The sequence below is a fragment of the Procambarus clarkii genome, chromosome 66, assembly GCF_040958095.1.
Source record: "Procambarus clarkii isolate CNS0578487 chromosome 66, FALCON_Pclarkii_2.0, whole genome shotgun sequence".
NCBI lineage: Eukaryota > Metazoa > Arthropoda > Malacostraca > Decapoda > Cambaridae > Procambarus > Procambarus clarkii.
The window spans coordinates 31631044-31658384 of record NC_091215.1 but is presented as its reverse complement, the minus strand read 5'-3'; the positions used below and the strand labels follow the sequence as shown (position 1 = coordinate 31658384).

General features: G+C 40.6%; 1 protein-coding gene and 1 long non-coding RNA gene across 2 annotated transcripts in view; both read left to right on the top strand.

The window, feature by feature from the left end:
• LOC123769352 (uncharacterized) overlaps positions 1-5308 on the top strand; it is a 198534-nt gene extending 193226 nt beyond the window's left edge. The window contains exon 10 of the mRNA XM_069310188.1: positions 1668-5308. Within this exon, the coding sequence (XP_069166289.1) occupies positions 1668-2077 (410 nt within the window). The 3' untranslated portion in view covers positions 2078-5308. The remainder of the gene's footprint in view (positions 1-1667) is intronic.
• Positions 5309-12802: 7494 nt separating this feature from the next.
• Positions 12803-26542, top strand: LOC138355188 (uncharacterized). Its single transcript, XR_011223910.1, has 2 exons — positions 12803-17840; positions 20913-26542. It is a non-coding gene; the product is annotated as an uncharacterized lncRNA (long non-coding RNA).
• Positions 26543-27341: the final 799 nt, after the last annotated feature.

Sequence of the window (27341 nt, the reverse complement as noted above, 5' to 3'; positions counted from 1 at the left end):
TTGATAAAAAAAGGTGTACAGTCACTGGTGGTGTGCAGGTGATATTTACATTAGAATTGCTTCTCAGCCAAGTGGTTCATGATTATCAGGGTTTCAGTGTTCCAGTTTTTATGCTTTGTTTACCTTTCTGTCATCTATATTGATTTGTCCACCTTTCTGGTGGCCTTTTTTTGGTTAGAGTGATGTACAATCCCTTGCTCCTTGCACCTCTTGAGAAAGAGGGGGGGGGGTCGAGATTTTGTCCTTCAGTTTTCAGTAGGCTTATATGTGACTTGCAAGGGCCTGGCATTAGGTGGAGCTTGCCAGGTAGCAAGCACCAAGGAGCCACCAAGGACCCCATCAAAAAGAGTCATTGCATCACATTTAACTCTGGATTTTTCTTGCTGATTATGGTCCACTTTTCATTTACCTTTTCGTTTTCCATGCAAATGATTTTGGAGTTTGACATTTCCTCCTTGAGAATCTATACTTGCTTCTTCACCAAATTTAATTGTGCCTTTAACTCAAGCCAGAGTTTTTCAAGGTATTTTGAACAAGACATTGTCACAATAAATCTAATACCCAGTAGCCGTGACAACATTGAGTTACACACATCTGCTCATGACAATCTACCTCACCATTATTTCCTCTGCTTTACTGTTTGTTTCTTGTATTTGTGGTTTGGAAGATGATGAAAACTGCTTTAATACAAAATCACGATTATCTGAGAGGTAACAAAAATTTTGCTGGTAATATGTTTTAGAAAAAGTAGTCTCTCGTACTCCAATTTATGTTTCACAAAAATTGAGTAAAAAAAACAAATGGAATTTCATTTTTAACCTTAGTTAAAGTGTATCATTGCTATTTGTAACATATGAACTGTCCCATAAAAAATAAATTGCAAGTGTCTTTTAAACATTTACTCCTGTTAAAAGTGTAATTTCACTGACTGAGATTTAATCAAGTGGAAATTCTTCAATTACATTGTGTTAGTATTATAGAGATTTTATGTACTTTAATCCAAATTTTGTGCTGTCTAGGGGAATGACAATGAGGTAACAAGTAAGCTACAAAATAAACCTGAAGTCTAATTTCTTACATGTGGATGTCAGCTCTGAAAACTGTATGTTTGGAGTTATCAAAAAGAAAATGAATGTCTATGACTAGCTGATAATTTAGATGTTTATAAAAAGTCAATTGTTAGGAGAGAGTGAATGCATATGTTATCAATAATTCTGTACAATAATACTTGAAATATATAATATATATAGACATAGAATTGTGAGAGATTGAATGAGTTATATATTTGATTAAAAGTCATGGTATATAGGGAAGGTTTTGCATGAACCCCTACTTTAAGGCTGTACTTGTGCCAATTTGTGTCCTACACATGCCATGACTTGAATGGGTGCAGGGGCTGTTGTACATTATTCAGTTCTGTTTATAAATATAGTATTTTCTGATATTAAAACTTATTTATTAGCAAAACTGGAATATATTTCTAATGTTTTTTATAAATTAACTGTTCAGTAATGTGATTGATTAATTATAAGTGGCATATTTACAAATTATTTATTGAAAATTGGATTTTCATCCTGTAAAGGATAAAATAAATATACAGTAATTAGTATAGTAAAACACAGTACAGTAATTAGATTGTGATGGGTAATTGTAATGTTGGTTTTCAGATGATGACAACAGTACAATCACTACTGAGTATGACTCACTAGAGCCAGCCACAATTCTAGAGGAGAATGAGGTCTCCCCCTTCATCATCCCAACCATCTCGGCATCTGTTGCCCAGGACGGTGCATCTTTGCAGGTCCCTCCACCAGGCATTTTAAGCCATTCTGGGAATCATCATCATAGCAGTTATCAGCATTATCACCACCTACACCATCACTATCGACGCCACATGCATTATTCTCACCGTTTTCCTCACCCATCATCGTCATCATCATCATCATACACGCTACTACCCGTCCTTGAGCCACCAGTATTGGTGACGGAGAGCATTGAGCTACATGCCGTTGATAGCTCGGAGCTCTTGCCACCAGAGATTGTCACAACCATCCCAATGGAGGAAACCTCGTCATGATGGCGCAAGAATAGACATCAACACTTCTTGCTCAGGGCATTCTAGAGTCTAGTTTTATTTTTTACTTGTACTCTTATCCCACTTTAACAGTTTGTCCTTAACCTCTTCTTCACAACCTTGTCACTAACCAAGGATTTCTGAATTTCTTAGTTAACACAAACAACACACTATTTATAAATTACTGATGACAACTCTGTCATTTGAATATGGCACATGTGTTAACTAAGTGCTTGAGCTTTAATTTATATTCATAGTCTCTGATGTACAGTATATCCTCACTTTTCCACGGTGGCTTAATATTAAATCATTCCTATGGCTCACTCAGAATTGACAGGATATTGCAAGCAACGTAATTTTGGGTAAGGGCAGCATGTTCTTTGTTTGGCTCAGACTATAAATAAATTACTGAAACTCTTGCCCAATACTGTTATAAAATACTGTACTACTTTTTAGTAGTTTTACACAAACATTATACTCGCTCTTGTTAAGAATTATTCAAATGTATATGTGACGAGATCAGCGATACGGAGCCTAATAGCAGATCTAATGATGGTTCAATTTCTTATAAAAGATATGGTTAAATATAGTTAATGCTAAGTCTGGTTTTAGTCTCAAATCTGCTGCATCTGTCACGCTTGGTGCTGGCACGAGTCTCTGAGAATAATGGTAATGTACCTTTTAATATTTATGTATAATACAAATGTATTGCAAGAAGTGAAATTTTAACTTTCTTAATTATAGACAATTGCAGAATAAATACATCAAAAGTAGCTAAGAAAGAAAATTTTACATTGTTGAAAGTGAGTGCTAAGATTCTCACGCCCTGTAGAAATGTTAAGATTAGTACTTTCTAATTCAGTCAGTATGATGAAGCAGTGTGAAAATTGTAAATGTTTGTTACTACATATTTTAGGTACTGTATTTAAAGTTTTAAGTGAAGAAACAGTTATGAGTAATATCAAAGGTCTGAATTAGTGAATACTGTTGTTGAAAGTCTTACGTATGTATTGATTGCAATTTGTTTTAGCACTGTCTTATATCAATTTTAACTAAACTCTTACCCACCAGTACAATATTCATAATGAACCTAATAATATAGAAGTAATACTGTATAACAGTAAGAATCCTCAAATAATCATCATTGACCATCAATCATTATGTAATCCAGATAAGTCTGTGAAAATGCACTTAAATATTATTTTCTGTGGGAAGCCCTGTCGGCTCTTTGAAATTATCCGAACTGATATTTGCTATAGTAGTTTGGGATCATCAGTCACAGGAGTTCTTATGCCTACCGGGAACCACAAACCAGAACCTGGTCTCGTCAGAGAGGCACGGGGAGCAATGGTGTATGAGCATTTTACATTTAAAGTATGTCATAATTGCCATCGACTGCGGAAGGACCCAGAAAGGTAGGCGAATCAAAACAGACCACTATCTGGTTAACCTGTGCAATCAACATCCAAAAAGATCAAAATAACTCCCCAAAAAAGAAACCCAACAAGCAATCCTTCATGCAACTAGCACTTCTGCTTGTTAGCATTACCCCTTCCCGGTGCCCCCGGGAGCTAATTTTCCTCCCGGCTCGAGAAAAAGGCTAACCTCATCCTCGGGAGCTAACTTCCCCCCCCCCTCCCCCCTCCTGGCTCCCCCTCTCCCCCGTAGGAGGGGAGGGTGAGTTGGCTGCTCACCACTCCAGTTCTTGAACAGATGTGCTTACTTTGGTTACCTCAGGCCTCAAGTTCTGGATTTTGCCATGTGTGGCCGTATCAGCAGTGTGTTTGGGTGTTGGCCACGTTTCTTCTTGTATGTGGATCAGCATATGCGTAGGGTGAACTTCCCTAGGTGCTCCGTAAGTACTGCCCTTGAGTTTCAGGGTTATCTTACCTGGGGCATTTGGGAATCACTTCCCACTAGGAGACTTCATCACTTGAAGTAATCTTCATCCTTGGGATACTTCAGGGGTCTTGGGCTTTCCATCTTGCCCTGGGTGGGGGAGTGTTATTGGCTGGGTGTGGACGCACTGTAGCTGGGGCAGCCTGCCTTATTACAACTAAGTGACCAATGCTTCTCCCTGGCTGCTAGTTTGCTTGTTGTGTTTCTTCAGGGACTTTTAGTGTCCGTTTGTTGTTTTTATCTTTTGTGGGCACTGGAGGTCTGCCTAGCCTCTTATTAGGCTAGCCTAGGTGGTGTCGGTGGTCCTCCTCTGCTGCCCCCGACGGTTCACGGCTGCTACTGGTAGTCAGTTTGCCTGCTATTAGACAGGGATTCTACCGGCTTAGCTGGCACCAGCGCCTGGGCTTCTTGTAAGGCTCATTTACCCTACTGGCCCTGGAAACCCTCTGTGGGCTCCGTGGTACCATGGATACTTTTTCCGAGTCCATTCTTACCTTGTGCAAATACTTATGACATATTATGACATACTTTAAATATAAAGTGCTCATAGCCCATTACTCCCAGCAACTCTCTGAGGGGACCAGGTTCTGGCGCATAGTTCTTGATAGGCAAAAGGACTCCTGTCACTGATGACCCCAAACTAATATAGCACATATCAATTTGAATAGCTTCAGGAAGCCTCCGGGGCTCACCAAGAAAATGGCGTTTCATTACATTCAACTCTGGGTTTTTTTTATGATGTTCAGTTTCATGGGTTATTACTTTCTAATGCATTGACAAAAATGTGTCCCCTGGATTGCTGATAATGAGCATAAAATATTTATATGGTAAAGTCACTCAAAAATATATATATTGTTGTTTAACGAATATTTTCGACTTTATAACATGGTTAAACGCATTGAAAAAGAATGAGATTGTATAAGTTTAATTGACACTGGGAAGTGTAAACTTAGTCACCATTCCAACTAGTTCTATGCTGTTCCAAAAATAAATATAGCTTACTATTTAATAAATAAATTAATCATATTCAAGGAAATATACAGTACCAGATAAATTTGTGTGTTTGTGCGTGTGTATTCTCACCTACTTGTACTTGTGGGGGTTGAGCTTTGGTTCTTTGGTCCCTTCTGTGTGTGTGTGTAATTACCTAAGTGTAGTTACAGGATGAGAGCTACATTCTTGCTGTCCCGTCTTCCCAGCACTCTTTGTCATATAACGCTTTGAATTTACTGAGGGTTTTGGCCTCCACCACCTTCTCACCTAACTTGTTCCAACCGTCTACCAATCTGTTTGAGAAAGTGAATTTGCTTATATTTCTTCAGCAGCTTTGTTTAGTTAGTTTAAATCTATGACGTCTTGTTTTTGAAGTACCAAGTCTCAGGAATTCTTCCCTGTCAATTTTATTAATTCCCGTTATTATTTTGTACATAGTAACCATATTGCCTCTTTTTCTTCTATCTTCTAGTTTAGGCATATTTAGTACCTTAAACCTCTACTTGTAGCTCTTGTCTTTTAATTCTGGAAGCCATTTAGTTTCATGTCTTTGCATCTTTTCCAGTTTGTTGATGTGCTTCCTAAGATATGGGCACCATATAATCGCTTTATATTCCAAATTAGGTCTCAAAAAGGTCATTCACAACTTGTTAATATTGTGTATACATGTTATTACTGTACTGTGCTCATTTGTTACAACAGCACCTGAAGCATTTGTAACTACAAGAATAGTGCTGGTGTTCATAGTTTGTGTACATGTGAGTGTGTGTGGGAGATGGGGGGTGTATTTACTACTGTTAAACTACAGTACTCTAGAAGTTTGCTAATCCGGACTATATGGAAAGGACCCTCATCTGGATGAGCTCCTCATCTGGATCAAAGGTCGTTTTACAGGAGAAGTCCAGAAGTGAACATTTCCAAAAAGTTTTGTACCACAACCAACATCATTAGAATTTCCACACACTCTAATTAGTGTGTGGGGCTGGGTGGGTGGTTAGCTGCCTGGCTGGTAGGTGAGCAGGGCAAGTGGGCAGGCAGACAGGTGGATGGGTAGATGGCAGGCAGATGAACTTGGTAGTTGGCAGGTGAGTGGGCAGGCAGGTGGGTGAACAGGTTGGGGTTGTGCTGTAAGATGACAACATAATATGCGCATTAAGCGTATGGGATGCTCTCGGTTGCAGATTCAAATCCTCATCACGGCCCTTGTGGATTTGTTCATGCGCATTAAGTTCTGTTAAAACACATTTTATTTTCTTGTAAATATTTAAAGGAATAATTAACCATCCAAATGCTCTTCAATTATTATGGTGTGTTATTTAATATTCATAACTAGCTCTCCACAGCAAAAAGAAAAAATATATAATTCAAGAAGTCCTGCACCACCACCGACCCTTCAACCGTTTTGAGAACCTTCCCTTCCCTGCCGCTGCCCTCCCCCTTGCTAGGGTTAACAAGAGACTCACATAAGGTACACACTTCTCCTCCGCCAACTCCCACATGACATTCAAAGACGTATCATACCCACACTTGACACCCACTACACCCACACCCGACCCCTGCACCCACCATTCCTACACCCAACTCCTGACATCCTCCACACCTACACCCACAACACCCACTCCTTATATCCACACCCACTCCAACCTCCTTTCTTACATGAAGCCTCCCAGCTTTCCTGCCTATACACTCACCCTCCCTGCCTGACTCCATTCGTGGCGATGGTGTACAAGAGTGTTTGGCCGGGAATTTCACTCGATTATCTCTCAGTATTAAAGGTTCACATTTTTTATTCAGCGGCAAGTCGATCATTTTTTTGGAGAGAATTTTAGGCTCCAAATATTGACTTATATGCCAGCAGATATGGTAAACTCTCTGCCTGTCTATTTGTGTCCGGAAAAATATCTGGTCATTCAGATTCTATGCACATTCCATCCAGATAGGGATATAACATTATCCTGAGGCGATTTTGGCTGGATTAGGGCATTTTTCCGGATTGGCGGGCTTCAGGTTAGCGAACTTCTACAGTCTTTACCAGTATCAAGACGCTGAAGGCAAAAGCAAATGCTGTATTTACTAACAAAGTTCATACTGATATCAAAATATACTTTTGCAACGTAATTTCAGTTAGTTTGAGTAAGTAGGGTGGAAGAATTTACTTGTAGTATGAAGTGCAGATAGAATAAATCAGGTGAACATATGTATTGAATTTGATAGATAGTAAGAAACTGTTCTCAGGGGTAAATTGAATGAGGTTTGTATAATCTCCAGTAACAGAAAGAATATACAGTACAGTACTATAAATGTGCCTCAATACTAATACTTAGGAAAGAAACACATCAAGATGTTTACATAATCAGGCATGTATTTGTTATTTATTTTTAAATATTCTGCACAAAATGCCCAATTTTGGGCTGGCTCTTTCAGTAGTTCTCTACATCTTAAACACTTTACCACTTTGATGACATTAAAATGTATTGTTCGTACTTCAGTAGTAAATGTTTGAATAACACTAAAATGCATCATCCCTCTTGGAATTCCAAATGTATATAATTTTTTTAGCACACTGTGGCCAGAGCTTATCGGGGGACCAAACAAAATGTCAAAATAAAAAGTAAAATGGAAATAATAAATAAACATTAGATTTAGATAAAAGTACATAATTACATATTGAGTTACAAGCAGAACATTTGATTTATAGATAGAGCTAGTATATACGTAAAGTATATACCTAAAGGCACTAATACGCACAGCCCTTCGGGCAAATCAGGTGACCAGCCAGAGATCACCTCGCCCAACAACCTTCCTCAACAAGATAATTGCTTTCCTTTTGAGTATTTTCACCATGGTTTGCTAATTTCTTCCTTGAAAAGTGTAAAAGTTATGTTTGTTTTCATTTTTACAGTAACATAGACTGATGTGTGCAGATATAACAAACAAATTTTTATTGAAAAATAAATGAATGTTGAGATGTCCATAATCATTCACATATTCAGTATCATCATGTATGATGTATTAATATACATTTTGTTGTAAATCTCTACTAAACATAAAAAAGTATATAAACGTTTTAGGCATTTTGAGATGGCCAGAATGTTTACTGATGGGCAAGAGCTGACAGGTCAAAAGGTTAAAGTGTTAAACTCTGTCATACCAGTCACATGAGACTTGTGTAGCCTAACATAAACCTGGACCAGAATCTGGTTGGGTCATAGAGGCAAAAGGAACATAGGTATTAGAGGTAGACCTAAGAGCCAAGGAAACTGGTCGAAAGTCACTGGTGAAACAAAACAAGCTACTACCTGAATTTACCCGAGAGCCAGTAACACTAGTGGGGTCGCCGAGGACAGGAAGTCGGTGGCTTATCGAAGGTTCCCCCATTTGCCTTGATGATCTTTTCCAGCTCATCAACTACTATTAAGCAATGGAGAAAAGTTCTCTCCCCCCCCTCCCCCCCAGCATCCACCTGATGGCAGGCAACTTAAGTCACTCACTATCCTGACCCCGCCATCTCCCTCACTTATATGCTTGATACCAACTGATTAGTTGCCTTCCCTGCTAAAAAAAAATTCTGCTATCTACAGCTAAGTAATGATGTGTTTTGGGACATTTGGGACATTTAACATCCCATGTGAGGCCATATTTTGCTTATTGCTTCTTATTTATGCTTCGTGATTGTGCTTAGGCCAGCCACGTCATATGTTCGTATTGATAATTTTGACTTAATATGGCTCAAGTTTTTAGTTTAGTTTTTTATTGTGCACCCATACCCAGAAATAAAACACTAAATGTAATGAAATTCCCTTTTCTAAGTGGTCCCTCAATAATTCCCTGTTGCCAGCCTGTTGTTCCCTTCTTTCCTTTGGGGTTGGAAGGGCACTTTGGCTGGTATATGAGTGAGGGTGGTGATGTGCTATGATCAAGGATGACCTGAGTGGCCATCTTGTGACAATCTGGCAAGTTGGCACAAGTGATATTAACCTGTTGCCAACAATTGTTTGCTTTGTCTTTGAATTGCCATTATTATGATCAGTAGTTTTGTTTTCATTGTGACTTTCTGGGTGGTTTATTCGCTTTTAGGTAAAAACCTTATTCCCATGTTCTTTAAGTTCTTTGAGCAAAACAGATTCCAAGTTTTGGTGTTCGACGAGTCGTTCAGTGATCTGGTATAATTAGGAGGCACGACGGTAACCAGAAAGTTAAACACTAGGGAGTGACTGAGGAACAGCCCATACAAGAGTTGCAGTACAATCATTGGTCTATCGGTCAGTCAAGTTGAATTTACCATCATGTAATTTCCTATATAAATAACAAACTCTAAATTCCTAGCTGGACTTTTATATGAAAACATCTCTGTCCTTCAGGGTAATGAAACCCAGAATCTTTCAGTTGTGAAATGATTGCACTTAATTCAGTGCTACAAGCTCTATATCATTGCACATGAATTTAAAAAAAAAATAATCACATGGGCACTAGCAATATTTTGTGATATATAATTGCAAGACATGAATTTTATCCCAATATTTGTTAATACCTGCTAGAAAAGCTTCTAAGCTTATTTAAGTAGAATTTATTGGGACAATGGAAAAATAAATAGCTAATCAAACACTGAACAGGAAGATAAACCTATGCAATCTCATCCAGTTCGTGATCACACCAACTCAAAATCTTTGAGGATGATTCCATAAGGATTGCAGAAAAAAATAAGTTATTAATAAGACAGGTCTCAAAGGGACTATCCCCTCTCATCCTCTTATTACACCATAAAAATCTTACATCAAGAAAATATTTGTATTTCAGTTTTATTCTATATGTAAATTTATAAAAGTCTGATAAATATTTTATAACCAATACAGCATTAATGTTTGACCCTACAGATAGAGGAATACTGTAATGAAGAGAATTACAGCTATTTGATAAATGTTAGAAGAAAACTGCTGTTGTAATATTTTTATTAAATATTTAATGAAGTAAATATTCACCATATAATTGGTTACCCTCAGAAGTAGAGTCCTACAGCCAGGTAAGGCTAAAAACAAGATGCTAAATATGAGATCAAAATGAAATGGTTTTTCGGACAACGAGTCACAATAATATGGCTAAAGATATGATGACAAAACCCCACACCAGAAGATGAGACGACAACGTTTGCGTCCGTCCTGGACCCTTATCAAGTCAATTGTTTTGGTCGAGTCAAAATGGTTTTAAGATAATATCAAGGCCAAAATATGTACGAAAAGTTCAGCTTTGCATCTAGATATGTATGCTGATTATTAAAAAAAAAAATAATAATAATATTCACACAGAAAATCACACTAACGTGATATACATGAATGAGGAATGAAAATCCACTGGGGGCTGTGAGGTGATGCGAACCTGTGAACAAGGCATTGCCAGCCGCATACTCTAGTGCGTACAGACACACACTGGTAGAATGTGTGGCTGGTAATGCCTTTGCATTGCCTCACAGCCCCACTGGGGCTCTGAGGCGACACAAAGGCATCACCAAGGCATCAGAGGTTTGTGCCGCCTCAGAGCCCCAGTGGATTTTCTCAATAACAATATTAAATACTAATTTATTTAAATATAAGTATATACTGTACTTGTACATATAAATAAGATATAAGAACAGTGCAGGATTCCTAGGCAAGACACCTACAGTGCCTGTGTCCACTAATACACATTGTGTTTCGTGTAATATGGGAAAAAAAAAAATGATGGACACTATAGAAGCTTAATGGGGCAGCAATTAAACTAAATGAAATCAAAAACATTATGAATGATGAAGAGATATTATATAAATTGACAATTTTATGTGATAACTGGAACTGATAATATTGCATCAAAACAATAGTAGGCAATTAAAAACTTAAGAAAAGAATAAACAGATGAATAAAAATAATAAACTATTTTAATTTATGTATGTATTTTAAAATTGGAAAGTGATCTTTGTTTCTGTATAGTATATATAGAATATTGAGTTTAGAAAACCTTAAAGTTCTATGATACGCGATTTAAAGGGATTTATATCAACACTGGGTATATATTTTGCATTTTTGTTTGTTTAATTGTCATATCATATATTTAGAGAAGTTAGATTTCAAATGCAAATCATTCATATTCCAAGCGTTTTAAATGCTTTAAACTCTAAATAAAAAGTGACCATATAGATGTCTCATAATGCTTTGACTGCTTATGTATACATAAGAGGTGTCATGTTAGGACTCAAAATTTGTACATGTTGTTTTAATACATTTTAACTGTAATAAGATGAACATATTCTTTCTGAATCTACTATTAAAATTCCTTAAACAAAATTTAGATAGGGAAGAAAGAAAATGGACCAATTAACTCTATACCATACCAAATTTGAGATACGCCCGAAACACTTTGCGTAATAGTGGCTTTAGGCATTGTATGTACCAGCTCTATCTACAAACCTAGCAATTTTTGTAAAAATCTCTTGTATGTATGTACCTTACCTGAATAAACATTTATTTATTTATTTATTTATTTATTTATTTATTTATTTATTTATTTATATGTAGGTTATGTAGTATAATTTCATTACTAAACTTTTGTTGTCCTTTAATGTTTTTATATAAAATGGAAGACATGCATAAATACTTCATACATGCAGTCTACTTGTGTTAAATAAATTTGTTATAAATACAAATATTTAATAGTATTGTATGATAAGCTTTTGTGGTTTACTACTGATTATTACACAGTAAATACAATAGGGTGCTCGCAATAAGGGTACTAGGGTTTGTATTTATTTGTTGTTATACAGTTTCCCCCCCTCCCCCCCCCCCCCCACACACACACACACACACACACACACACAGAGGCGGGACCAAAGAGCCAGAGCTCAACCCCCGCAAACACAACTAGGTGAGTACACTCTGTATAAAGATGTATGAAGAGAGAATACCCATGTTACATAAGCAATGATGAAACCTTTTATTTTAGTATTGCACAATGAATCAAGTGTTTCAATAAACAAAAATGTATGTAATCATGATATTTTAATGATGAGTTACAATTATAAATAAGGATACAGAGTAATGATATTTAAAGGATAAAGTGTAATGATTGATGGTCTGTCATTTTTTAATGAAATTTGTGACGATTTTCTTCATTGTTATTATTAAACATTTTATATGCAGCTACTTTGATACTTGATAATGAGGATTCTACAAATAGATAGACTATAGTACCTGCTTTATATACATAGAAAATAATTACAACTATGGAAAGCAATTTATCATCATCTTCTGTCTGCACGCATTATAGTATTAATACAAAATGAAAAATATTTTGCAAGTTTAGGATATTGTAAGGAAAGAATACAGTATTTCACTACTGAAAGTAGAGCAACATGGCAGCTTTGTGGCCAGTTTTCTTGAGGCACTTTTGTTCTCGGCCTTAAATTTTCTTTGGCACTCATTTCATTACTGTCTTATTTAAAGAATGTATTGAAGTCTCAACCTTCTTTATAATGCATCATCTTCAATTTCTTTATAACTTAATTACTATAACATGTACTAAGAAAGTTACCTTCTCATATACAGTATTCTCTGACAAAAATTGCACCTCATAAATATATAATTCATATCAACACTATCATACCTTTTCTGCCTTATACTGTTCACCATTTATAAATGCATTAGATTAGATAATCAAAAGGAGTGAAAATAGTCCATGTATCTTTCTGGGGGAGCCCATACAGCTCCCCGGAGCTGTCCATGGCTGATATGGATACCCTAACTATTTAGCATCAGTCGATGTGGGTGGAGTTCAGCCTACCGGGGACCACGAGCCAGAACCTGGCTCCCTCACAGAGGCACGAGGAGCAATGGCCCATAAAAATACACATGTGATTTGAAGTATTATATATCTGCCATCGACCGGGACAGGCACCCAGAAAGGTAAGCACCACAAAACAAACCCCTATTCTGGTTAACAACGAAAATTGGGAAAGAGTGGACAGAACTCGCCAAAAGAAAAACGAGCAAAAAAGCAAGACATCACACGAGCCACGCCACATGTCTGCACAGCTCCCCCCTACCCGGGAAGGGGGAGCCCCAGACCCCTCGTGCCAGCGACCCACACCCCAGTTCCTCGGCTGATGGGATCGCGCATAGTTGTGTGGCTCCAACTCCAGTCTTCTCTCAGTGCTGTTTTTGGTTTCAGTACTGCTCTTACAGTGGCGTGCAAGTTGGAAGTAATTTCTCAGGTACTCGGGCTGCATGTGTTTAGGGTCACCTTCCCTGAGTGCTCTGTAAGTACCGCCCTTGGGGCTTGGGGCTCCCTTCCATAAGTCACCTTAGGTCTACCTCTGTTGGCCTTTTGCTGCTTGGCACTTGGCAGCCCCAAGTGTGTGGGTTGTTTTCCGCCCTTATTTGATTTGGGGTAAGTGGCAGTTATTGCACTGGTGGGGCACAGGGTACTGCGTAGCTAGTTTTCACCTTTAACAGCGGCCGGCTCTGTTCTCTTTGGGTATGTTGTCCTCTTGCGAGGTTTTCTTTTCTTTTTGTTTTTGCCTGATAGGGGGGGGTCTGCCTTGTGTTCTTCCTTCCCCTCATCTTAGGATCGTTTGTGTGGTGGCACCCTCTGCCTTGCCCTCGTGAGTGGACACGTACCGTGAGTTCAGCTTTTTGCAGTTTGCCTGGTAGTTTGGTGTGCCGGTTAGCAGTACCCTGCCTGGGATAATCCTTAGCAGACCCAGTCTAGAGGCCCTGGGAATCCCCGTGGGGGGCACTCGGGTCCACTGGGTGTGACCCCTGTGTCCCCTCTTGCATTGTGTGAGTTTGAGGGTTGCTCTGTCCCCTTGTCTCAGGGCGATGCTCATTGTTTTTGCCTCCATCATGCTGTCTGTTGGGTCGGTGACACATTTGACCCTGAGTCCTGCGAGCTTTGTTGCTTGTTTATGGCTCCGATCACCCACTCTGTTGATGATATTCTTCAGGTGCAGGCGGCTCGTGCATTGCTGGATAGGTGTAGTTTTGGTTGCTTCCCCGGATGCCCCGAGGCTGCCCCATTTTGCTTCTCGGGACCTGGACTTGGGGGTGTTGGTTGTGTTGGCTCTGGTTCAGTCTGCGCCCCCTCGTTCTTCCCCTGCTGTGGTTCATTCAGTCCCCTCCAATCCTCCTGCTTCCGGCTCCGTGGCGTCTGAGGGCTTCGGGGTCAGGGCAGGATTTCGAGGTTTGAGACTCGGGCAGTTTTGGGGTTTACCCCTTCCAGGGTTGCATAGGGGGCATTCAAGTCTGTTCCTCAGGCCGTAGTTCCAGTGGGCCTGCTCTCTTCCTGCTATTTTGGCTGCCCCGGCTTTTTCTTGTGAGGCCGGGGCTATGGAGGACGGCTCGTCCTCGGGGCCCTGACGTGGTGCTTCGTTCTACCCTGTTGGGGCTGGTGGTGCTGCTCCTGTGGGTTGCGGTGTCACTGTTTTTCGCTTCGCATCTCAGGTTTCGGCTCGTGGTGCTCAGCTCCTTGTTGGCCTCTTCTTGGGCCTTGGCGCTTAGGTTTTTCGCTGCTCTTTTTGCCCTTGCTGTTTGCGGAGTTGCGGTTGGCAGTTTCTGCAAGCAGCAGCTTCTTGTCTGTTATCAGGCTTATTGTTCCTTCAGGGGTCCCAGAGGGGGGGGGTGCCTCCCGGATGAGGCGTTTCTGCTTTGCCAGGTTGGTTCTTTCCTGGCTCGCCGGGTTTGGGTTCCTGTTCCCTGGCAGGCGTTCTTTTTCGTTCTTTGACTGCCTTGGTTCTGGTGCGGCTTGCTCGGTGTCTGCATCCAGGGGTTTTCCCGTGGCTCCGCCTCTTTTACATGGTCAGTCTGGTCCGTGGTGGGGCTGGTTTGGTCTTCTCCTTGAGTATTCTTGTCTGGTACTTTTGACTAGTGTCTATCACCCTTTATTTGGTGGTCAGGTGGCTTTTTGAATGTGTCCCTCCTGTTTGCTTTGTCTCGGTGGCAGTATGAGGTTTTCTGGCGGTCTTTATCTCTTCATAGATAACTGCGATAACCTTGTTGTCATGGTCTTTTCCTTCTCTTGTGGTAGTTCAGGGCTGTTTTCTGGCCGCATAACGTCACCCTATCTCGTGTGGCACTGGTGGAGCCGCTTCAGATTGCTCCAGTAATTTTGTTATTCCTTCTGCACCATTCCCGAGTTGTCTCGGGCATTGTTTCCCTCCGGCCTGCTCATGCTCCACCTGTGCCATCCTGCTCTGGAGCAGGATGCTCTTTTTCTCTATTCCCTTTGGTTTGTTGTGGCCTCTTCAGTTCCAGAGGGGTCCCTGGGGTTGTTGCTGCTTGGTTGGTTGGCCGGGGTGCTTCTTGTGTCCGGTTGCGGCTCTCCTCCGTTCTTGCGCGCCACGGCCTCTGTGGCCGAGCTACGCTTTGGATTGATCTGGTTTCCCTTCCTGTTCTTGGGTTCGGTCTCTCCGGTTGTCTGCTAAGTCCTTCTTTCTAACCAGACTGCGGTGTCTTCCCATGCCCTTGATGTTTGTAGGTTTGCTGTGCTTGCTGCCATCATTGGTGGCATGTCTTGGGCTGGCATTCGGGCACAGGGTTGTGTTGGCGATCGCGGTGGGTCCTGGCTGCGTGCTCCCTCGTGTCTGTTCCTGGGCCTCGTTGGGCCTATGTCGCCTAGGGTTGACTGTTGCAGCCTGTTGTCTTGACTTTGTGTTGTGGTGTGAGCACCGACCACCTCCCAGATGCGTCCCACTGTTTCTGTCTTTGGTGAAGTAGCTCTGGGAAGCTGTAGGGGTTCCCCCCAAAAAACCAGCGTTGAATGTAATGAAACGCCATTTTCTGGGCGAGTCCCGGAGGCTCCCCGGCAACCCTCCCTTCCTCCCTCCGGTCTGCATATTTTGACGTTTTTGATATCCAGCCTCAGAACTAGGGTGTGGATTGCCAGCACAAGGGTCTGGGGCTCCCCCTTTCCCCTTCCGAGGGGGGGGGGTGTCTGTGCAGACATACGGCGCGGCTTGTGTGACATCTGGCTTGTTTATTCGTTTTTCTTTTGGGGAGTTCTGTCCACTCGTTTGCTGATTTTCGTTGTTAACCAGAATAGGGGTTTATTTTGTGGCACTTACCTTTTTGGGTGCCTGTCCCGGTCGATGGTAGATATAGAATGCTCCAAATGACACGTACATATCTATGGGCCATTGCTCCTCGTACCTCTGGGAGGGTGCTAGGTTCTGGCTCGTGGTCCTTGGTGGGCCTAGAAGTCCACCCACATCGACTGATGCCAAATAGTTAAGGTATGTATATCAGCTATGGATAGCTCCGGGGAGCCTCTGGGATTCACCCAGAAAATGGCGTTTCATTACATTCAACGCTGGTTTTTTGAAGTAACAGCATTGTGTAACCTAGTTAGCAGAAGGTTTATTAAAAGTTATTCAATATTTTTCAGTAGAGTTTGCTAATTTGTCAAAATTGTTTCTCCATAAAAGTAACATCCTGTAAAAAACTTATTAATTGGTGAAGTTTTAAAATAATTTTATTATTTATTTAAGTGGTTTTTAGATAACCTCTCAGTGAGTTGACTATTTTAAAATTATGTATCACATTTTTTTCGTGTGTGCCTAATTGCAACTTGTGAAAATATCTCGAATATTTATACCTGACTCGTGTCAGGTAAATAAGATGATTCCAGAGCTGTACACACAAAATTAATCAGGTTTGATGTCATAGTAGTGTAGATATTTTGTTTAAGTAACTTGTATGTGTGCTGTTTGTTTCCTCTTAATTTCCTTACAAACAATTGTTGTTATTTCTACCTTGCTACAGAACCTTTTCCATCCTGCCGGTATAGTTTAATAAAAAAAAATTTTTATTGGCATGAGTTTGTATTTGTTTTTTTATTTTTAGGACAAATCAATTTCAATATACAGAATATGTTGCAATAGGTTCAGTCCTGGCAGCTGGTGAGGGTTCTCTTATGAGCTTAATTGCCATCTGGCATCAGCTGGGCACACCAGAGTTAGGGTTGTTCACCTGTGGCAGACTACAGTTTGTTTTGGTTTCCTTTTTTTTTCAATATATTTCTTTATTATGCACCCCATACTTTTTGCAAGCAGAAGCTTATTTTTGGTTGTTGTCCTGTTTTTGGTAGATCTCTAAATCCCAGACTCCTTTTACCTGTATTGTCTGTGCTCATGGGGCCTCACCCCCATTTGAGTTAGCCAATTTTTTTTTTTATTATTGGAAAAATACAAAAATTAAAAAATTCTAATTTATTTGAGTTTTTGTTTGGCAGAACTCTCAGTAACCAGAATTTTTTATTAGAGTTGGTAAGTCCTTCTTACATGACCTTCAATGTATTCAAGTTTTTCGTTTGGTAGAACCTTTTAATTAGGTTTAAAAGAAAAAAAAAAGGTGAAAACCCAAATGTGAAATAATTAGGATTACTTGGATATTCAGGTTAATGAAATCGTAATAATCAAGCTCTTACATTACTTGGGTCCCGGTATAGGTGAGTCTTAGAGGCCTGGTGCTATCTTTAAGCTTAGCAGTATCAGTGCTACCGAGAGCCAATCAGAAGACAATGTTTTATTATACAGTGTTTAGTTGAATTTCCTTTGGAGGGGGGAAAAGGGTCTTATAACTGGACACTTTTTCTTGATGGGTGCATGGTAGTTCCCTGTAGTTAGCTGCACTCCTTAACTATAAGTCACATCAGTTTTTGCAAATCCTTAAGACACCAGAGACCAGAGCCCATAACCTGACCTCTTCATGGATGTGCAGGGAGCAGGGGATTCATGTTTATAAAGAAACAGACCCCCAGAAAGGAAGTGAAACAAAATAGAGATCTGCAAGGTTCACAGAAGATAAACAATACAGCAAATAAATCACACACACCATATTAACAGCTGACTAACCAGGTAATTACCTAAGTGTAATTACCTAAGTGTAGTTACAGGATGAGAGCTACGCTCGTGGTGTCCCGTCTTCCCAGCACTCTTTGTCATATAACGCTTTGAAACTACTGACGGTCTTGGCCTCCACCACCTTCTCACTTAACTTGTTCCAACCGTCTACCACTCTATTTGCGAAGGTGAATTTTCTTATATTTCTTCGGCATCTGTGTTTAGCTAGTTTAAATCTATGGCCTCTTGTTCTTGAAGTTCCAGGTCTCAGGAAGTCTTCCCTGTCGATTTTATCAATTCCTGTTACTATTTTGTACGTAGTGATCATATCACCTCTTTTTCTTCTGTCTTCTAGTTTTGGCATATTTAATGCTTCTAACCTCTCCTCGTAGCTCTTGCCCTTCAGTTCTGGGAGCCACTTAGTAGCATGTCTTTGCACCTTTTCCAGTTTGTTGATGTGCTTCTTAAGATATGGGCACCACACAACAGCTGCATATTCTAGCTTTGGCCTAACAAAAGTCATGAACAACTTCTTTAGTATATCGCCATCCATGTATTTAAATGCAATTCTGAAGTTAGAAAGCATTGCATAGGCTCCTTGCACAATATTCTTAATGTGGTCCTCAGGTGATAGTTTTCTATCTAGAACCACTCCTAGATCTCTTTCTTTATCAGAATTCTTTAAAGATTTCTCACATAATATATAGGTTGTGTGGGGTCTATGTTCTCCTATTCCACATTCCATAACATGACATTTATTAACATTAAATTCCATTTGCCAAGTGGTGCTCCATATACTTATTTTGTCCAGGTCTTCTTGAAGGGCATGACAATCATCTATATTTCTTATCCTTCCTATTATCTTAGCATCATCAGCAAACATGTTCATATAATTCTGTATACCAACTGGTAGATCATTTATGTACACAATAAACATCACTGGTGCAAGAAGTGAACCCTGTGGTACTCCACTTGTGACATTTCTCCATTCTGATACATTGCCTCTGATTACTGCCCTCATTTTTCTATCAGTCAGAAAATTTTTCATCCATGATAGAAGCTTACCTGTCACCCCTCCAATATTTTCCAGTTTCCAGAACAACCTCTTATGTGGAACTCTGTCGAAAGCCTTTTTTAGGTCCAGATAGATGCAGTCAACCCAGCCATCTCTTTCCTGTAATATCTCTGTGGCCCGATCATAGAAACTGAGTAAATTCGATACACAGGATCTTCCTGATCGAAAACCATACTGTCTGTCTGATATTATATCATTTCTCTCCAGGTGTTCTACCCATTTAGTTTTGATTAGCTTTTCCAATACTTTCACTATTACACTTGTCAATGATACAGGTCTATAATTGAGGGGGTCTTCCCTGCTGCCACTTTTGTAGATTGGAACTATGTTAGCCTGTTTCCACACGTCTGCTACGATTCCTGTACACAGGGATGCCTGAAAGATCAGGTGAAGTGGAATGCTGAGCTCAGATGCACATTCTCTCAGAACCCATGGTGAAACGCCATCTGGGCCAGCTGCTTTGTTCCTCCCGAGCTCCTTTAGCATATTTTCCACTTCATCTCTAGACACCTCTATCCGCTCTATGTTGTTCTCTGGAATTCTTATTGTGTCTGGTTCTCTGAAGATTTCATTTTGTACAAACACACTTTGGAACTTTTCATTTAATGTTTCACACATTTCCTTTTCATTTTCCGTGAATCTGTTTCCCATTTCCAACCTCTGGATATTATCCTTTACCTGCAATTTGTTGTTTATGAATTTGTAGAATAGGCCCGGTTCTGTTTTACATTTATCTGCTATCCCTTTTTCAAAATTTCTTTCTGCCTCTCTCCTTACTGCTGTATAATTGTTTCTCGCATCTTTGTATCGCTGGTATGTTTGGGGGTTTGGCCTCTTCCTATACTGATTCCATTTTTGTGTCTTTTGGTCTCTTGCCCTCTCACAATTTCTGTCGAACCAATCCTGTTTTCTGGTCCTGCATCTCTGTTTTGGTATAAATTTTTTTGTGCCTTTATCATATATTTCACAAAACTTGCCATACATCTCATTCACTTCCTTGCCTAGCATCAAGTCTGTCCAATTATACTCACTAAAAAAATTTCTAAGGTCACCATAATGTCCTCTCCTGAAGTCTGGTTTTTCAACTGCTTCAACCTCCTTATTTTCTTCCAGCTTATAACGCATTGCATACTTTATTCCCAAAAAGACATGGTCACTTTTACCCAAGGGAGGAAGGTACTGAATGTCAAATATCTCTTCCTCCTTCCTGGTAAATATCAAATCTAGCATGGAGGGAACGTCCCCTTCCCTCATCCTCGTAGCTTGTTTAACATGTTGATACAAGAATGTTTCCAGGATGAGGTCTACAAATTTACAGGTCCAAAAATCTTCTGTTTTAGCTTCATATGCTTCCCAGTCTATGGATTTCAAGTTGAAGTCACCGACTATCAACAGTCGTGATCTATCGTTATCCGCTCTCGCTATAATCTCTCTCATTATTGTTATAAGACCTTCACGTTTACTATCTAGCTCCTCCTTTGACCATGTGCTGCTTGGCGGTGGACTATATGCATTTATCATCATTAGTTTATCATCCTCATAGCAGATCTCTAGTGCTATTATGTCAACTTCTTGTGGATTGGCAGTCATTATTTCCTTCACCTTTAGGTGTTCTTTTACCAGCACAGCAACGCCACCGCCTTTCCTAATTTTTCTGTCCCGTCTCCAAATTGAGTAGCCCCTTGGGAATATGACCTCATTTAAAATTACATCTTCAAGTTTTGTCTCCGTGAGTGCAACAATGTCTGGTGTCTGCAGCTGTATTACATCACTTAACTCCAGTATCTTCGATCTCACTCCATCTATGTTGGTGTATGCAATCTTCAGGAACTTGTTCCCCCTCTCCTTATTCTTCACTCCCCCTCTCTCTATTGATTTTGTTGGTTTGCCTTTATGTACCACTTTACTGGTTTGCCTACCCCTATCACTTTGTAGAAAAAAGAATTTATTTCTTCTTCATTCCTGCTCTCATTTAAATGTTTTGCCTCGGCGAGGTTCAGTTTCGAGTCGAGGTGGAGCACCATGAGAGTTGCTGGCTCCCCGTGTCAACAATCCTTAGTCCTTCACCTGCTGTCAGACTTGTTTGACCACTGTGTGAGTTGCCAGCTCCTTGGGTCCTGGATTTTCTTAATAAGTGTTGGCCATTTTTTGGAGTGTGTCCTGTAGGGGCCCAATTGTTAGTGTATTATTTCTTTCTTGATTCTGCTTCATGTCCCTGTTTCCAAGGTTCACTTGTTGTGCAGACTTTGGAAAGTTCACCTCAAGCTGTATATGTCTAGGGTAGCCCTTCCCTAAGTGTTTACCAGCCCTGACAGGATACATCTCTGGTTGGTGCCAGTAAAGGGAGCTTTGGACTACTCCCCGAGTAGTGCAAGGATTTATGACTCCTCTACAAGGCTCTGAGATTGGAAGCATTCCGAGGCTATTGAGTAGGGGTGCGCTAGGGTTTTCATGCTTGTTTATACGGCGCACTTCTAACGCTCTTCACAGCCGTGTTTTCGGTGTCAATTCATCCAGCGAGTGTCCATTCTGCCTGTGTGCCCTGCTCACTTTGAGGCCCTGGCAAGCTTGCAGTTCATTGGTGTGGCTCAATATGGTTCGACCCCTCTAAGCTTGCACTCAATCTCTTTTGTTTTGAGGGCTGTCCATCAGTTTTGCTACAAACCCATGGTGACTTGTTGTGTCTTCCTCTGCTGGCTGTTTGGCAAGTTTTTTTTACCTCTACCCTAAGGGCTGTGTGATACTTGGGTTTGCTGGGATGCTATTTTGAATCAAGCACTTGTCTTCTAGTTTTTGTTTGTTTTTGAAGTGATGAGACAACACAGGTGGAAGCTACTTCAGGTTCATTTGCCTGTTTTTTTGTTGCAGGTTGATGCTTGTGCAGTTGAACCCTAAAAGAATGAGACTAGCCCCAATTCTGAGGCTAGTCTCATTCTTTTGGGGTTTTGGAGTTGTTGGGGTTGGTGTTTCAGGAGGCGGGGTGTGTATTTATATCGGATCGTTTTAAAGTTTGAAGATACCTTCTTATCTGCTCAGGCATTGTGTGCAGAGCTCTTCTTGTTCTTGCTCTTTGCAATACATGCAGTTTGCGTGAAGGTACATCCTCCCGATGACTGCACGAGTGGTAATGTAGAAAGATGTGTATATGACAATGCACAACAACACATCAACGGTCATGACGTACCCGAGTCGAGAAGCTAACGATGTCATCGAGGTAGGCGAGGAGAAAGGCAAAATAAACAAGAGGAAAGGAACGTAGGAGAGGAAGAAAGAAAACAGAAGGCGAATAGAAAGCGTCGCCGCAGTAAAAAAAGCGAGGGACGGAGGCAAGAGACGAAGGGTGGGGCAAAGGATGTGAAGGAGGCAAATGTGAATGTGTAGAAGGGTAGAGGAAGTCAAGACCGGACAGGCAAGGTTAGAACAGGGCAAGATTGGTAGATGGAATCCGGAGCCTCACGCCTGGGACGTTAACGCATCAGACTTCGCAGAAGCATCAGCAGGACAACGGGAGGAAGACCTAGGAAGGGTGCGAGGACAAGTCGTGGGAGAACGCGACGTAAGAAGCCCATCAGGAAAGGTGGCAGGGCCCTTGGAAATCAGGACGACGGAGGATTGCTTCCGCTTAGTACCGGGGGCAGAGATGTGGGGCAACACAGCCTGGGGAGAGAGACAGGGAAGGCTCGCCAAAGTTCCGAAGGGCATTGTCCAGCATCGATTCAAATACATTGGAGATAGCAGAGGCAGCTGCGGGAGGATGGACATCAACCATAGAAGAAGCAGAGGAGAGGAGCGTTGGGTCAGTCTCAGGAATGGGAAGGACAGACTGTGGAAAGAACTTAGTGACGAGGTGGATCAGCACCATCTCGAGTGCATCCACAACACGAGCAACAATAGCATCAATAAGATCGGGACTCGGGTGAGTGGTGGGTGGGAGAGAAGAAGCCTCAGGGGTGAGAGGAACGTCGGTGACAAACAGGTCAGGCATGGGCCAAGGTGGCGGTGGAGGGGGAAGCGGTGGGTGATAATGAACCGGGGCAGGATGAGGCAAAGCGTGACTGGTGGGCTGAGTGACCACGGGAAGAGCCTTAGCAAGTGCCACAACATAGGAAGGACACTGATTGAAAGTGATGGCATGATCACCACGACAGTTGGGGCAACAGAGCTCGTTGGAGTCAGTCACGAGTGTAATTAAACCAGAGCATTTGCCACAATGGATGTCATTGGTGCAGCCATGGGAGGTATGGTATAAAGAAAACCCTTGCAACGAAAGCACCGAGTGGAACGGGGGACGTACACCTCCAATTTATGAAGGAATCCATTAATCCAAACCCAATCAGGGGAGGAGGGAGTGAAGAAAATAAGGTCAGTGCCGGTATCACACAGGTCTCCATCAATTCTACGCATAAATTTCTTGACACCAAAGAATGGAATGTCGTCATCCTGCAGTTGCGCCTCGATGTCGTCTGCACTAATGTCAACAACATGCCGGATCACACGTTGTACCAAACGGTCACCCAGAGGCGTATAACAACGGACCTTGTAACCACAGATATCAGTAATGTCCGAAAGCACCAAGTCCCCGCAGAAAGCGTTGTCCACGGCAATCAAGTTCCTGTGCAGAGCTCAGCTCTGTCCCGGGTTTTTAATGTCAAACGTTTGGGGTTGAGGGGTAGCCCAAGGAATGTTCCTAGATGACCTTTAATTCTTCATGGTGTCTGATTCCATCTGTAGTTGGTGTTCCTTTTTTGCTCTGGGTGAAGGTGTTTACTTTTCCTCCGTCTCTGTTCGAGCTGGATTCCTCGGGTGCACTTCCACGTCCCATTCAGTTCACTGGACACACATTATTTCGTGGGGTTTGCATTGTCCTGCATTGCACCTTCCTCTGTTCAGGCGATCGTCTTTCCATTCAAGCGGACCTCTTTCTGTTCCGGTGAACCTCTTTTGTTTCCTCATATGGGTTGAGGACTTTGCTTTTCTGATGACAGTGATAATGATAATCTTATTTCGGGGAAAGTCCTTGGCTTGGCATGGCTTTTGTCGAACCCAGATGCTTGCTGGCGGGAATTTAGTTTCATAATGCAGTTGTTCTTAGGAGGTGCTTCTTTTGTGTTGCTTGAGAGCTGCTTGTTTGCTCCAATTCTTTCTATGGAAGTGAACAGGTGGCAGCTCCATATTCAGTTTCCTTTATTCTCAGGAGCCTTCACAGCAGAATATCACTAGACTAGTGCTCTATTGGCAGCTGATTTACGAGTCTGGGCAGTTGTGGATGTTCTGGCTTCATTTCCTGGTGTGGCTGTCTTGTTACTGGAAGGAGTTGCCAAAGATGGAACTGTTGTTGCAGTTCCAGCTTTGGCATCTCTGCCTGACTTGCTTCTATCCTTTGGTAGGCAGTGGTGTTTTTCTGGCCCATTTTGCATGATGGCCCGGGCATTAGATTCAGCTTGGTCCTTAACCCTTTTGTCTGCCTTTATATTTTTGTCTGTATTACCATTTTGTCCCATCTGTTTCCTGAAGTGACTCCTTGTTTGGTTTGTTTGGCTGCTGCCACTGCCTTCTAGCCCCTCAGGTCGTTATGTGGAGGTATTGTATCCCTGTTTCAGAGGTACCCCTTCTAGGTTGGACCACTCACTGGTTGTTGGTCGGGGGTACAGTAGTCTGATTCCCGGATCATTGCACTTGCTCTGGCTGGTGTTGCTTCTGCCCTGTGTCGTTCTCATGCTTCGTGGAAGAAGCCTCTACTTGGGGTCTTTTCACTGCCCTTTTTTGTTGTTGGCCCCTTTAACAGAGTGGGGGAAGCTACAGGGAACCACTATGACCATATCATAAAGAGGAGTTTCATTACATACAACCCTGTATTTTCCAGTAAGATTGTCTTATAAATATGAATAATAATTTATTAAAAATGTTATAGGGTATCTCTCTTCACTTACACTAACTCAAAGAAAATTCAGAGGTAGTTGGTGTTCTTTGCATCACCGGAGCTTTGAAATGTTATGCAGAGAGTAAGTCAAAAATAATGTTGCTGAAAATTAGACACCCAACCGATACATCTGTTAGGCACTTTTGTTGTGGAGTTCAGTTCTTATGGCACATGACAACACATGCATTCAGCACTGTAGTATCAATGTCATTGATCGTTCAAGTGACAGATCACCTCTTGGAAAAGAAAAGAAAAGAAAGGGATTTCCTTAACTGAAATCACCAATCTTTGTATTTTTTTTTAGAAACCAATAGGAGAAATTACCAGTAGGTTATTGTTTTAATTGTTGATTTATTATTTGTTGTTTGCCTTGTTTAACAATGATTTTTTTCCCACAAAAACATTATTGGTTTAAAGCTGTTTTAAATATCTTTTAGTAGTCCCATACTTTGTTTTTATTTCCCATTTTTCAATAAAGCTACTGAAATTGGTACAAGACCTTGCTTGTTATATAAGGGGATCTGGTTTATCATAATAATTTATAATTTGCAAAAAATAAAGGACACATATTTGCATGTATTATGATAGCAAAGTCAAATGGAAAAAAGTAAATATGTAATACAGTACACCAAAAATGCTATAGAAATAAAAATTGGAAATTGTGTAAGTTTATTGGCAACACAAATCCAGATTTTCCAGATTCCCTGGTTTGTATTGGCAGCTGGTCCATATAAGTAATACTTTGACCATAACCAGATCGAGTTTTGGCCATTAAATTTGGAAATCGTTATAATCCAGACCTGAATATATTAGTTTTTGCTGCACTCATGCATTTTTATATGACTACATTTTTATGTATAGTGTTGTTTTGGGAAGGACCACACAGTAGCTTCCTGAGCTTAGCTCTGGTACTACCAAGCCTTAGCCCCACACCCCAGGCCTCTCAAGACCCTTCCGTAGTGTACCAGGACCCATATCTCCCTCACTCTATGAAGCGAGGTAAGGAAAGCAAATAATGTTCATTTTAAGAATACTGTATTATAACTTATGTTAAAAGTTACTTACCAACTTTATATACACTGCTTCCTTGATTTGCTAATGATGTAGGATGACAAAATGATTTTAGTAGAGAAATAATTTGAGAAAACAAAAGTTGCAGCACAGCATATTATTCTCCCCTCCCCTGCTATTCACAACAAAGAAAAATCAATATTTATTGTTATATTTATAAGCATAGAAACTTTGTTTTTCACTTGATAAGGATGTTAATATTTGTTCAATTCTAAGAATGTACGAACAAATTACGAGATAAAACAAATATATACTTTTAAGATATACTTTTGTGGATATTACATTTCATGCACTGTTAATTGTTTTTAAGGGTAAGCACAAATATGGCGCAACATCTCATAATGAGATAAAATAGTGTGCCAGTGTGCTATCTCCCATGGTCCAAGATTGTATGTCATGTTACATTTTGTTACAGACTTGTGAATGTAGCTTTAGTCATACAAATTTTCTTACTTTCAACCACATCTACATGAAGGCATCTGTAACATAGACCATTATCACATATATACTGTTCAGTTACGGAATTGAGAGAGAGAGAGAGAGAGAGAGATACGAGTTGGTTAGCATGTTGTGTAATATATGAATATATTATGACATTCATTGTTTGGTTATTGTGAATACTATATTTGCCAAATAAAAATTTTGCAGCAAGAGAGTTTTCCTAGACACTTGATAATATTAGTTAGTCATTTATACTGAAATATCCAATATTTTTTTGCTTTTGTTAAGTATCCTGGTTTTTGCAATGATTCCTAATGCAAAGTTTCCAAAACATACAAAATTTCTGTTAAATCCCGTTCTCAACAAACATGTTCTGGAGTAGCCTCATGGTGGCTCTTTGAACCACTGTGACTGGGATTGCTCCTATAATGGTGATAATTTGCCACTGCACCGGGAAAGCATCCAGAAAGTCTGCAAAACTTTATAGACAGTTGGAGGGTTCACAGAAATGAAGCCTTGAAACTGGCAAAGAAATCAGCAAACAATTCAAACATAAGCATGGATTACCAAGCAAAGTCTTGGAATAATCACATTTACCTTTGAATGAAAGGAAAAGAAGGTAGTAAATCAACTGTGTAAATGTCTGGTGCACCCTTTATTTAGAATACTGTATCCAAGCATTGAGATATGATTTTCAGAAAGACATAGCTGCTCTGGAGAAAGTATAACACTGAGCAACAAAAGTCATTGCAGAGTGAAGTCATCTCTCGTATCAGTAATGGTCGAGGGCCACAGACCTAACAATACTGCAAACCAGGCATGACAGGGTGGATTTCACTGAAACTTTTAAAATACTAAACATGTTAAAGGATGTTGAACCAAGCTCTTCAAAAAGTCTGATGTAACACAAACAAGGAGGAACAGCTGAACAAACCTCAATGTAGGACTGAGAAGAAGAGATGCTTTTTTCACCCACAGGGTTATAAACCCATGTAAGTGACCTCTGTGC